This window comes from Spinacia oleracea, chromosome 2, assembly GCF_020520425.1.
Source record: "Spinacia oleracea cultivar Varoflay chromosome 2, BTI_SOV_V1, whole genome shotgun sequence".
NCBI classification, from domain to species: domain Eukaryota; kingdom Viridiplantae; phylum Streptophyta; class Magnoliopsida; order Caryophyllales; family Amaranthaceae; genus Spinacia; species Spinacia oleracea.
Genome location: NC_079488.1, coordinates 107,297,918 through 107,312,197, shown reverse-complemented (window position 1 = coordinate 107,312,197; position 14,280 = coordinate 107,297,918). Strand labels below are relative to the sequence as shown.

Sequence of the window (14,280 nt, the reverse complement as noted above, 5' to 3'; positions counted from 1 at the left end):
ACTAAAGGGGGTATTGAGAATGTAGTTGCAAATTGCAAATTTGTGGGTTTGAAAAAGAGCAAATAGTAGTTGCAATTTCCTATTGCCCTCCATAAATTTGATTACCTCATTTTGCTAACGGCTTAACCACACGAGTGACATCACCTTTTCCTTTGGCTCAAGAGAGACTAATTCAGGTTCATCCTACACTGCTACACACACTACTATCCAGCTCCCATGTTCCTAGCACGGGCAAAACTGTACTTTCACGTAATACATGCGTGCGATTTTAGTTAACGAGGATATCGAATAACGATACACTTATTTTAAGGGGGAAAAATCACATACAAAAATGTTTACAAAATATACTTCGTATTAGACTTATGGTAAGGGTTCATACCCTTTTCCTTCTTTTTTGTTGTCCCGTGAAATCCAAATATCCAATCAACCATACTCCTATGTCTTTATTTGTTCCCTCAAAGTTCATGGAACCATTTCAGATTTCCCCCCTTGGATAATAATGTCAAAGTTGGTTAGCAAACTGAGATGGTATATCATGCCCTTTGCGTCTGCGTGTTCTACTGCAATGCCCATCAACATTACCATGACTCCACCTGATCATTCAATCTTCGCGATTTTTATTCCCGATTTTCAGTTTTTCACTAGTGTTTAATTAAATTATAAATTGACATGTGTCATTTCTGATGTATATTTTCGTATATAATTATAGACAGATAATAATAAATAAATAAATAAATAAATAGCTTGGAATGGCCCTTATACTTGTTGGTTTTTTAGCGACCTATGAGATAGATTTATCATCCCGGCCGGTCCTAAACAAAAAAAAAAAAACATGAAGTAATAATATTTGCATAAATGCCTAGTCAAAAATGGAATCATACTTCATAGGAAGTTCCATGTTTACCAAAGCTTTCAGAATTGACTACTAGAAAACATACTAAATTCCGTATCTTGGGATGTCTCTATCATTTGGATATCCCAGCTTTTACCAAACAAAAAAAAAAAAAAACTTTACCTAGTCAAATTTAAAGAAAAAGACTTTCTTGCCCCCAGTTAATTTGGGGAAAAAAATATCCACCATTAGTGGCTATTATTAGAATTCCACTCTAGTTGAGAGACACTAAAATTCTCGCACACCAAACACTGAATATACTCCTAACACAACAAAACAATCAGCATCCAAAACATCATTTGTAATAGTCATTCCATTAGTAACTCTTCTCTAATTAATCATGATCCACAATGGGAGGGAGATTGATTTACGCCGGTTTAGGGTCATCCGCGATAATTACAGGGAAAATTAGTCGATAAGACAACATTTAAATTAAAGTTTTCCACTTGCCAAATCGTCAAAAGCACAATCAGGGCATCAGGCATCCCATATTTATATTACAAGCTGAGAAACCAAAAGGCACACCAAGGCAAGTTATACACAATTAGCACCAACTATTCTAAAACTTAAACGTAACGGTTCAAGCACATTTTCGAGTCCTACCCTCGTAAAAAAGACCGACATTATTACCTACTCATCAGTCGTGAGCTTCGGACTTCTGCTCCGTCCCCAGACTAAGTACAGTGCCTTCCTCTGCTGATGGTGAACACAGTCTGCTTTTGCTACTCATATTCTTCACTTCCTCGCTCGAGTATATTAAGATCTTTCTCACCATATTGCAAAACTCCCTGAATAAAAATTAAATTAAAACAAAATCAAGTAATTGTTTCAAGAAGATGAAAAAAAGTTGTGATAATTAACACTTACTCCCACGGATCATCGCCTACAAGCATCATATCACCTTCATCATCAGTGAAAACAACGGCCCACTTATTTCGGGTTTGAAGTTCACCCTTTATATCAAACATCTTTTCTAGCTCACATATAAGTTCATCATATCCCTCTAGCATTGTCAAATCCACTGCCCTACCAACAGCAACACCTTGCATTTGTACCTTTCAATTGTAACAACAAAGGAATACCACATATAATCAGAAAAACATTACACTCTCTTACCAACATTTAAACAAAGAAATAACAACATTCATATAAGAGCGGAGTCAAATGATAAGAATTTCACCTTAGTACGACTCCTCGTAGAAGATTGAGAAAGTTGCTTAGTCGGTGTTTCCTTCTGCGATGCATCAGAGATAGCTTCATTTAGCTCTTTCAATGGTTCCGCAACTTGAGTATTCTGAACCTCATCAGCCTTCCCAGCACTTGTATCATCCGTTACTTTAGCCCCGTTTGACAAATTTTCAGGACAAACAGTCACTTTTTCCAGAGTAGGAGCTATGTAAGAGCTGTTTCTCAGTTCAATTCCAAACAAACGACAACTTCCTGGTGATTTTCCACCATTGTTCACCTGCACTGAATTATCAGCTCCAAGTCTTGAAGGTGCAAGATATGGATAGGTTGAGGGAGTTGAACATGACTGAACTGATGAAGCTTTGCTATCATCTTTTTTGTCAAACCTCAACGAATTTCCTCCATAAGTAGGAGTCCAAATATTATCTCGCTGATTCCTGGGACTACTGAAATCATTGGTATGCGCTGATCCATACCAAAAGTTTGATGCAGCAGAACCACCAGTGATATCTACAATTTTAATCACTTTGAAATATTACGAAAAGATCACACAGGCCCACTGCTTCGTTCTATTCGACTTATTTTGACTGAACTGATCTGAACTTATTTTATCTGAAATCAACTTATTTGTGTGTAAAAATGTCTGAAAAAACTTAACTTAACTGAACTTATCTGAACTTATTGTGAACTTATCTTGTCTGAAATAAGTCAAAATAAGTCGAACAGAAGAGAAGGTTAATATGGTTGGATTGAACTGACAAAATAATTCTCACCAGTTATGGGCAGATCACTAGGTCGGGATCTCTTGGTCTTCTGTGTTGGTGGTGGAGTAGGATTGACAGGAATAGAAGCAGCAAAGGGGTCGATTTCCCAAGGGGAGACCTTATCTGGCCTATGAAATGCAGCAGCTTCATCCCATTGAACCTAAAGAAGAGATCAACGAAGAAATGAGCATCAAAAAAAGAAGATAAAGTAGGCCAATCCATAGTCATTGTCTAGCAATTATATTCAACCTTCAGTGACCGCCATTTAGAGCCTGACCACTGAGCTGAAACATCTTCAACCCCGACAATGGTCCCAGTAAACCTGCGCAAAGAGAAATATGAAAACTTGATCAATCTCAAGCAAAGTCAACAAGGCCAAATAATTAATCAATAAGCCAAAGAGAAAATATACCTCCTTTCGGGTGTGTCTTCTCCCTCAAACTTCATGTTAAAGCGCATGCCAATAGAGAATTTATGGTTTACAGCTTCAAGATACTTGTTTACACCAACAATGAACTGACTAGACCTAAGGAAAGGAAGCATAAGTAAGCACATAAGCTCTGTTATGTTCGACTTCTTTTAACTTATTACAGACAAAATAAGTTCAGATAATATAAGTTCAGCAAAAATAAGTTTTTTTCAGATATTTTTACACCCAGATAGTTTATTTCGGACAAAATAAGTTTTTTCAGATAAGTTCAAATAATATAAGTTCAGACAAAATAAGTCGAATAGAACAGAGCCTAAACTGAGTATCAATCTTTACCAATTCAACATAAACAAGCACTTGACAAAAGATAAGAAACCCAACCTGGGCTTGTAGTAAACGGTGAACATGCTGCAGGTGTTAACCGCATGGCGGGCAGTAGCAAGAACCCCAAGGTGCATACTCTGGCTCGATATAACAGATGGAGGCATAGGGCTTTGTTGACGGACAAGCCGCCTAACACCAACTCGTAGGTCGCCATTATCACCTCTACATGATATATGGTCAGTGATGAGCTTTTTTTAGCTGTCACAAACAAATGCACCTTAGTTACCCAAGTAATTTACAACCAGAAAAGTCCCATCCCTCAATACCTTAAGAAAACAAATGCATCTCCGGCAGCTAAACGCTTAGAAGTTACAAAGGTACTCCACCCAGTCGTGAGCAAATGTCTACGGGGTTGACCTGTGCAAATTAGCATGAACAACGCTAAATCAACTTTTCTTTTTACCTCAAGTACCCGTGTCTGACCCTGAACACTTTGACATGGGTAGTATGGACACTTCATTTTGGACCACAATAAAAATACTAGCAAGAGTATGGTTCTTGGACACGGGCACATGGTTGTGTTTGATTCATTCATGAGTCATGCAAGCAAGATTCATAAATACAAGGAAAATTTTAAATAAGCAAAGGAACTCTCTAGTTAATACCTCTAAATATATGTTTAAAATGCCACTCATATCCATGAAGATCCGTTGCAACTAGCTCTTGGGTTGGTGTTGGTTGGCTCATATCCTTAACAAATCAGATTCATTCAAAGCAAAATAAGCAACAAAATACATCAAAACAACTCGAAAACATTCTACTACGTTTAACAATTGAAATTACCAAAGGAGGCAAGCATTCATTGGCATGCTTGCGAAGAACCGAGAATCCTCCATGAGTGCTAGTATCCGAAGCAGTTAATATCTTAACGAAGGACTGGACTTTCGGCCTTGGGGGATCAACTAAACTCGAATCAGAACTCTTAAGCTCAACATCTTGCTACAATACAAATACAAAAATTCCATGATCCACAACTTTACTATATAAGTATATCATCATAAATTAGAAATTCTTCAATAAACCCTACAAGGAAGTAGTCTACTCTATTAGTGATCAAACACAATCTTACATCTTTTTCTGGTACTAAAGTAATCTGGGCATACACTTCATCTGTTTCCGGCTCAGCCTAATAATAGAAATTACCCAAAATTAATTAATTGATTTCTGTCTCATACCAGCAAACAATAATAATGTCCAAAAAGAGCAACAACCACACAAAAAAAAAGGCGAAATTACCTTTAGTACAATGTCCAGAACTTGACAAAGTATCTTTGAAGGCAGATTAAAACGTGGGATTTGTTCATCCGATTCCTCGTTTGTTGTTGCTTGCAACTACCCACCAAAACACGAAAAACCCACCCCCAAAAATTACTCATAATTCTCAAATTTTCAATAATAACGCGAAATGCAAATCAATCAAAGTAACAATATAATATGTAACCAACGATCAAAACGGGTGATTGGTTTTCTTTCCGAATCGAAAAATAATAACAAAGGTAAAATACAGAGTAAAATAATGGGAAGGGAAAATAAATTTTAAAAAAAAGTACTTGTTCCATGTGACCCTGTGGAAAGTAAAATACTCTCTCTCCTATCTGTGGAACATCCACCAGCGGCCCTGCACATGCCCTCCATAGCTCTGTATACAGTGCTTCACCTCCCATACCTATTCATCAATTTTAATGACTCCAGATTAAATATAAAAAAAAACCCAGAATTCTTTTTCCAATTTGATACTTAAATAATACCAGAATTACGCCTGCAAATTACCTGCAAAAGCTTCATTATTCCGACGCTCCGCCATTGAAGAGGGCAACTGAAAGCTTCAATAAAATGAAACTGAAATTCTCCCCAGAAAATTGGATTAAAGTGAAATGGGGATTTATTTTAATTTAATAGAGATGAAAATCGAATGGGGTTTTTGTGTAATAGCAGTAATTAATAAGGAGTAAATTAGATTAAATAACACCCTAATTAGATAGAGGTTGGTGGTGAGTTGCAGAAGCTGCCTCTTTCTCTCTCCTCTTACTCTCTCCTCTTACTCTCTCTACAATTAGTAACCCAAACCTCGTTTGTTAAACCCAGTTCCCAAAGCTTCTTCCCCTTAAAAGCCAGTGTCTCATTTTTTTTGGCCTTCTTACCAAATCCCAAAAAACACTTTCACCTCCCTCCTTTTATTCTACTCACTTGGGTTATTTTTGGGATATTTAACTATGGTTAAGGATGGGTGCCCCGTTTAACAAAAAGGAAAAATGATGGGTAACCGGGGTGGGAGAAGGGGAAAATATATCAATATCAACATTACATCAATTATCTTGTTCTGATACGAGTAGACAGAATATATAGGACCAAATTTATACAATTTTATTACATTTAAAATACGAAATTTAATGTCTAATTTTTTTTTTTTTTGGCAAGTTATATTGATTTATGTTTTTAATACAAGTATGTGTTACTTAAAAGAAAAATTTGAGGGAGATTTAACCACGGTTAAGGAAGGGTGACCCATTTAACTAAAAAAGAAAAAGGGATGGGTAACCTAGTGAGAGACGGCGAAATATATCAATATAGCATTCCTTCAGTTGTGTTGTTATTAGTCTTATATGCACGTGATGCGTGCGAATATAAGAAATAGATTTTGTTATTATATTTAAATCTGAAATAACATGTAAAAAATATAATATGAATGTGATGTGTGCGAATATAAGAAACATATAAGTTATATAGCATATAAACATATTGATTAAAATTATAAGAATTTATTTAAGGGGTTAGATTGATTAAAATGTTTCTTTGGGCTTTCCTATTGGGTAGGTTGTTATTATATTATGAAGGGTATTTTAGTAATCCAAGGGGATACTAAAAATAGATTTATTAAAATAACTTCAGCTTTTCAATTATACTTCCTCCGTTCTTTTTTAAATGACACAATTATTTAGGCACGTTTGCCAATGCAAGGTTTCAAATATTAATATCTTTAATTGTGAATCGGAAAAAATTATAAAAAGTTGATATTTAAATAATATTTAATGATACGAATCTAATAAGACCCCACACGACTATGTTTTTTCTTATGTATAAACCACAAAAGGGTGTCAAAGGTGTTTGTGTGAATAGTGCCTAAAACTCCATTGTGTCATATAAATAAGAATAAGGGAAATATAATAGAGATGATACAAGTAAACAGATCATATATGAGATCCAATTTATACAAGTTTATACTCCGTAACACTTGACATAGGAAATGTAATATTCATTGATATATTTTTTTCGTTATTTGGCAAGTTCCTTTGATTTGTGTCTTTAATAAAACTGTGGGCTCTTAAAAGAATCATTTGAGGAATACTCGCTCCGTATAGAAATGGTCGGTGCACTTTGACCGTCACGGAGTTTAAAAAAGAAAAGAGATGGATAGCCTAGTGATAGATGGCATAATGTATCAACACCAACATAACTTCAATTATCTTGTTCTAATACGAGTAAAATGAAATCAATTATCTTGTTCTAATACGAGTAAACGGAGTATATATAAGTACAAGTTTTTTTTTTTTGGATAGTAATTTTATACTACAAGTTTGTAACATTTATAATAGGAAAAATGTAATATTCATTGTTTTATATTTTGTTTTTATTTTGTTTAGTTCTATGGAGTATTGATTTATGTATTTAATACAAGTATGTTACACTTAAATCATTAAAATTTTTGTAATTGTATAGACGTATAGTCCTAATGTTTAGAGCAATCAAAAAGTAGATCATTCGTTTGAAATGGGCCGATTGACTCTACTTTAACAATAAATAAAAATTCCACTTCAAAATGTTAAAATTATAAAAGGGGACCACAAAGTACGGGGGCAGTGTGGAAGCCGAAGAGTTTGTTTGCACCGCGCGTAGAAATGACGGTTTTGGGCATTGATGGAGCTTCATTGTGAGAAAAAGGGATGTTCATTGAATTTACGGATTTTTCATGAAATACCCCCGAATTATGGCGTAATTCACCAAATGCCCCTCGACTTTCAGAAATTCACCAAATGCCCCTCACAAATGACTTAATACCCAAAATACCCTTACTAATGACGCGCCGTTAGTCCTCCGTTAGCCTAATTTTTAAATTCACCAAATACCCCTATTTTATTACTTATTTCATATAATACCCCTATTCTGAAACTTAATTCACCAAATACACATAACTTAAAATTACCCATTTTGATGCTCAGCGGCTAGTTTTTATGTTTGAAAATAAGCCGTTGCTTATTGTTTGCTTATAAAAACCCCTTTTCTGACTATTTATTGTAGTTTTTCTATTGTTTTGTTAATTTTATATCATTTTTGTCATGAGTTTTACTTTCAAAATCATCATCCACACCCATGAATCCACATATGTAAGAGTCCCAAACAATTTCTAATATTATGGGAGGAAATTTCCATCTGAGGCTCCGATACAACACTCAGTAAGTTTCAATTATGATCCAATAAGTTCAGGCCTCATCCAGTAAAGACAATGCACTTTAGCTGAGCAAAAGGCCAAAAAACCCCATTTTCAAAGGGATCTTATGTAAGTGAAGCTGAAGTAATTCAATCTAAAGCTAACACCTTAATTTTCTTATTGTCCGAATGGTAAAGAAACTAAGAAATCAAGTTCAATAACACATACATTTTTATCACAACCTCGATTTCAACTTGGATTCATGATGTGAAAATCTTGAGTTTGGAGGCAAATCTTTGTGCCAAGATTCATGTTTTTTCACTGGTTCATGAGCTTTGGAACATACCTTAGTTTCATTTTTTTTTCTTGTTCCCTCAAATCCAAAAATAGACATTTGTCCATAAATCTGACCATGTCAATAGGACCTAGCTCAAAAGAAAAGTGGGAAAACCTTTATGCCTCGACTGTAAGGTTGAGAGAAAGTTAGGAGATTGAAGAAAGATGTTTGGAGGCAGTAGAGACAGAAGACAAAAGGGAGTTAACGTTAAATATGTGGCATGGAAGCAATAGAAGCCGAGGTAGCTGGAACATATGCGTTAGAATAAAATTAATAAGAGCTTTATTTTTAATCTGTTTGCATATGTTAAAGATATTTCCCATATTGAAAAAGGAATACCTTCCGATTGCGTGGTAAATATAATTAATTGGTCACATAAAGAATAAGGTACAAAAGAAGTAGCTATTTTCTTGAAGAGTTGCGACGTTTTGAGGTGTTTTTAGGAGTGTTTTCTGTTTTAGTGTTGTACCGGAGCTTCAGATTGAGTGTTGTATCAGATATTCGGATGTCAAATTTTCTCCCATGATAACAAAATTTATTTGGGAATCTTACATATGTGGACTCATTGGGTGTGGATGATGATTTTGAAAGAAAACTCATGACAAAAATGATATGAAATTAACAACATAATAGGAAAACTACAATAAATCGTCAGAAAAAGAGTATTTATAAGCAAACAATAAGCAACGGCTAATTTTCAAACACAAAAACTAGTCGTTGAGCATCAAAATGAGTAATTTTAAGTTATTGGTATTTGGTGAATTAAGTTTCTGAATAAGGGTATTTGGTGAAATAAGTATTAAAATAGAGGTATTTGGTGAATTTGAAAATTAGGTTAACGGAGGACTAACGGCGCATCATTAGTAAGGGTATTTTGGGTATTAAGTCATTTGTGAGGGGCATTTGGTGAATTTCTGAAAGTCGATGGGCATTTGGTGAATTACGCCAAAATTCGGGGGTATTTCATGAAAAATCCGTTGAATTTAGATACTCTTTCGAGGGTGAGTTTGTATGATAAATTTTACTTTTACATGCAATAATCATCTTAATCTAGTTAACAAGGTGAAATTCCTTTGTGGTTCGCATGTTATGTAAAGTTAATCCCGGTTAGATTATCGATCAAAATTAATTCATTCATAAAAATTAAAAAGTCATGCAATATTGTATAAGTAATTTAAATCTGACAAATATATAAAAATTGAATCAAATAAGCAGTAAAGTTACGATCATTGCATATGATACATTATTTAAATAAATTAATAAGTATCTTGTGTCGTTGTGTACATTCTACAATCTTTTTCACTAACAGAGACTATTGATCCGGTGTAACAATAATGCAAATGATTTGCATCTAATTTTTTTGTTTGTAATAGAAAGATTTACCTCTTTTCAATCTCGTGTAAATTTTTACTAAAGAAGCAAATTGAAGTTGGTTATTTTCACCTTAGGAAAACGGATGTGTGTAAACCCTTAGATACACGATGAATGAGGACTCACTAATGACTTAATAAAAGGGATTTTGTTGTTTAAAAAGGGTACATTCTACTACGTATATGATTAGTGAGAATTATAGCAAGATTAACTAGTAATTTACATGGTATTATTGATTATAAGGAAAAGATCCTACCCATAATCCGTCACAATTAATTTTTAAGAAAAGTCCATTGACAATTTGACATAAAGAAAACTTGGAGAGGATTTGAAGAGTTATTTGGAATAAACGTACCAACAATATTAATTTATTAGAGCCTCTCCAATAGTTGTAGATAAGGACTTGTAATTTTTAGGAATTTCAAGCTACTAGCTTGATCACTGGAGTTGAAATGATAAAATAGGTTGGCCAAGCAAACTAGCTTAAATAAGCTAATTTGCTTGAAAAAACTTGGCCAATGAAATAATATTAACTTAAATTAAATTTAAATATTGACCGACAAATATGACTACATTAAATATCAAGCTAGTAGCTAACCACTATGGTACTAACCAGCTATAAAGAGAATTTACTTGAAATATTATGTGGCATGACAAATTAATTTAAAAATTGACTTACTGTTAGAGATGCTTTTAACTACCTAAAGAAAGATCAACCTCGTTTTAGGAGTTCAGTGAAAAAGGACCAACGAGGATGTTTGTGATCATTCCAGATTGAAAGAAATGTATGACTATATGAGTTCACATGTGAGAGGTAATACTACATTTGTGGGTTGAGATTTGTTGTCATAAAATGGAAAAATAATATGGCTAACATTGAAGAAAGGTTAAAACTTTGGCAGGCTTATGTATGGTCAGATTTAACGTGGGTTTACATTTAATCGAGTAAATTATACAGAGTACAGACTACTCTTATCGATTTTCTATTTTTCATTCACCTCTCCGTAAAAGTCCAACATTTGTAGGGTGTACCAAGGTGTATAATTCACATCTCACAATTATCCCCTTATATGCATACTATGTGAGAAGAAAATGTCAAAAAGACCGTTAATAAATATAAAAATATTCTCAAGTACACAATACATCCAGCCATCCAGGTGCAGCTAAAAATTTTCAGTAAAACCTTGCCCTTAAAAGTATTACGAGGTTGATAATCAGTACTCCGTAAAAGTTACTCCCTCCGCCCCTTTTTATTCTTTACATTTGGTATCATGCACGCGATCAGTGGCGGATCTTGACTACTTTTTTTGGGGGGGCCGGATCGGCGGATCGGAAAAAAAACTCTATTTTGTAAATTTAAGCCGATACGAATACCAAATTTAAACTCTATTATGCATATGTAACACATTATTATTAATTTAGTTAACGTAAAACATTGTTAATTTATTGTTAAGTGAAACACTTTGTATTAATGAATTACTCACAATGAGCTCCGTATCTTTCTTTCTATCTCTATTACTCTATATGTTACTCTTTTTATCTATCTTCTTGTCTAATTAATGCTCCTTTCTCTCTCTTTTTACTCTTTCTCCCTCATTTTAGTGGCACCTTTATGCCTGAGACCCACCTAAATTTAACACTTTTTCATTATGTAATCGGATGTAAATACTCAAATAGTTCCATGTGTTACTGCTGCCAAGTTTTTAGGGAGGTCAGTTACCATGAAGTTGGCCTGTTTTACTCATTTACTTGTTATTGTGTGATTTGGGCCAAGATTTGAGGGGGGGGCAGGCCCTTACTCGTCAGACAGAAGATCCGCCCCTGCACGCGATTTAACAACTAATTAATATTGATAAAGATTCCTTAATTTTTTATTTAAACAATGCAATTTACTTTTGTTGATAGTGTTTTCACTTTTATCCAAAATATGACACTGGGTAAGTGTGAAAGATTTAATGTTTCAATGAAAAAATGTGAAAGGATATACTAATTGGAAAGGTTTATGTGAAAGGTTTATGATAGTCTCCCAACAAATGGTACTAACAGTGACGGAGCCAGGATTTTCTTTTCGGGGTGTCGGTAGTGGCGTATCTAGGATTTTTAGAGTGTTGTGTCTGGTGATCTTCCACAACACACAATATAAACTAAAAAAAAAATGTATCATCCTAAAATTAATAAATATTCATATTACAATCAAATACCTACAAAATTATTACAATTATTCTCTACGGGTTTCATATGTGGGGAAAAGAATAACTTAATCTAAGAGAGCAGGTATTTAATAAACTGATTTTTTGATTTGAATTGAATTTGGATTTTGGATACTGATCTGTTATTCAAAACTCTAAGGGACCAGTTGCTTCTAAAGACTGTTCTTTTAGGCTTATCCCATAGTTATATATGCGGAGCTGATTTTTTTTTTAGTATTACCTAAGAGATGAATTCTATATTATTACAAGTCTCTTAGCTCTCAGCTATAAGGTTTTTTTTTTCAATTTTTCTTTGGGGGGTCAGTGGACCCCCTTGCACGTGTGTGACTCCGCCACTGGGTTTGCACGTGTGGTACTAAGAGCATTTTTATCAATTACCAGAGTTTGGACTTCAACCAAATAAAATATAAACACCAAATCCAATAACAACAATATTTGACAACATTTACCAAACACCGTCTCTAAAATGTCAATTTGCACTTAAAACACTATCTCTAACATGTCACTTTGCATTTTTAAAAATAAACAATATTGTTTGGTCCCTCTTATGCCACATGTCAAGTCTACCATACATGAAATTGATTTCCCATTTTTTGTTCATAAACATCAATTCTTAAACAGTTTCATTATCTCTCTTCTTTTTCTCTTTTATCTCTCTATCTCTTTTATTAGTTTTTATTCACTTTTTTATCTTGAATACCAAAATTTGGAGTTTCATAAACATGCTCTAACGTAGTAACTCCCATTGTTAGGAGACTACCATAAATGTGAAAGGGTTAGTATATCATGTGAAAAATGTGAATGGTTTAGTATTTCGTACGAAGTAATTTTTTTTTAAAAATCACCACAAAATCGCCACTATAGTCTCCCAACAACGGCCGTTACTCCGTTAGTACCATTGACGGCGTTAGTGAAGTAGAGCGTATAACAGAGTGACAGGTTGAATATATATACGGAGTACTCCGTAAGGAGTCGCTATCAGGTGTCTGCTTTATGGCAGGCAGTCCTATTGGTTTGGAGTTTACCCTGCACAAATATTTCATCTCATCCTTTCTTTTTCTTTTTCTTTTTCTTTTTCTTTTTTTCTCAAATTTATTTTATGCCCCCTTGTATGATTGATATTTTCAGCCTTTTGAAATTGACATAATTCATGACTGAAATTTCACTTATTCATTGGATCCTACACCTGCCATATGTTTTGGGTCACCCCATTTACTGCATTATACAGCTCTAGGCCGCGTTTAATTGGTCGAAAAACATTTTTATTGAAAAATAATTTAAGAAATAAAATACGATCTTAAATATGTTATCACTGAGTAAGGAGAAAAAATGGTTTCAATATCTTTTAAAAACGAAAATAGTTTACGTCGTTGAGAGTGAATTTCCATCGTCGATAAAAACTTTTTTCAAAACAACTAACGGAAAATAATTGAGAATGTAAAAAATATTTTTATGAATAACATTTTACACTAAATAGTACGAGTCCGGATCCTCTAGAGTTTTAATAAAACTCTACAAGGTAGAGTTTTATCTAAATCATACATTTTAAAATCAAGGGCACATATTGATGAGAAAAAATAGGGGGAATTTTGAAAAGATAATATATAAACCATTGATTTTTCAATCAATGGTTGATATGCTCAAACTCTACCTTGTAGAGTTATTTTAGAACTCTAGAGGATCCAAAACCAAATAGTACACCTCTAATTTTGATTGGATTTTAATTCACTGTATGTTTGGTGCCGTGCAACTCTATGTGGTTGGTGAGTAATTGATTTTTCCACTAGAAATATAGACTCTATTTTTCCAAGAATTTCAAAATTGTTGCTCAAGTGTAGAAACCACTCTTGGGTCTTGAGAGTATTGATTTTGAAATCTTATACATGTCGTGGACCATGTCCCTCACGTCATGCAACATTGTGGTGAAAATTATGATGTTTCTTCTCTTATATTAAGATCTAACTCATAAAACATCACGTGTAACAGTCTCACATTGATAAAAGAGAAGAAAACTAATCACTTAATAAGGCTAATGAACTACTCCGATACTCCCATTATTGCCACATGGTTTTAAGGTGGAACTTCCTTTATACTTGTTAAGTGTACTCTTTCTTGATGACGGGTGCGGCCCATGCCCATGTTTAATACTTCCTCCGTCTTTTAATACTCGCAACGTTTGTTAGTTTCACGCATGCCAATGCACAACTTTGATCATTTATATCTTAAATTCTCTTTATGCAAAAATTATAAAAAGTTGATATTTTGAAAATACACATTT

At 33.9% G+C, this 14,280-nt stretch overlaps 1 protein-coding gene across 1 annotated transcript; it reads right to left on the bottom strand.

Moving 5' to 3' along the window:
• Positions 1 to 1,300: 1,300 nt before the first annotated feature.
• LOC110786421 (auxin response factor 11) lies at positions 1,301 to 5,969 on the bottom strand. The gene is made up of 14 exons (XM_021990981.2): positions 5,429 to 5,969; positions 5,209 to 5,324; positions 4,895 to 4,990; positions 4,728 to 4,784; positions 4,442 to 4,597; positions 4,264 to 4,348; positions 3,925 to 4,015; positions 3,656 to 3,820; positions 3,257 to 3,370; positions 3,094 to 3,166; positions 2,854 to 3,004; positions 2,073 to 2,590; positions 1,760 to 1,947; positions 1,301 to 1,680 (listed from the first exon to the last, which is right to left on the bottom strand). The coding sequence occupies exons 1-14, from the start codon at positions 5,460 to 5,462 to the stop codon at positions 1,530 to 1,532; spliced, it is 1,995 nt and encodes a 664-aa protein (XP_021846673.1). The 5' UTR covers positions 5,463 to 5,969; the 3' UTR covers positions 1,301 to 1,529.
• Between the last annotated feature and the right edge of the window lie 8,311 nt (positions 5,970 to 14,280).

Coding starts and splice junctions, on each gene's coding strand:
- LOC110786421 (XM_021990981.2), bottom strand. CDS start 5,462: ATGGCGGAGCGTCGGAATAATGAAGCTTTTGCAG. Junction 4,598..4,727: donor CTTTAGTACCAGAAAAAGAT/GTAAGATTGTGT, acceptor TTTGTATTGTAG/CAAGATGTTGAGCTTAAGAG. Junction 3,371..3,655: donor ACCGTTTACTACAAGCCCAG/GTTGGGTTTCTT, acceptor TCCTTTCCTTAG/GTCTAGTCAGTTCATTGTTG.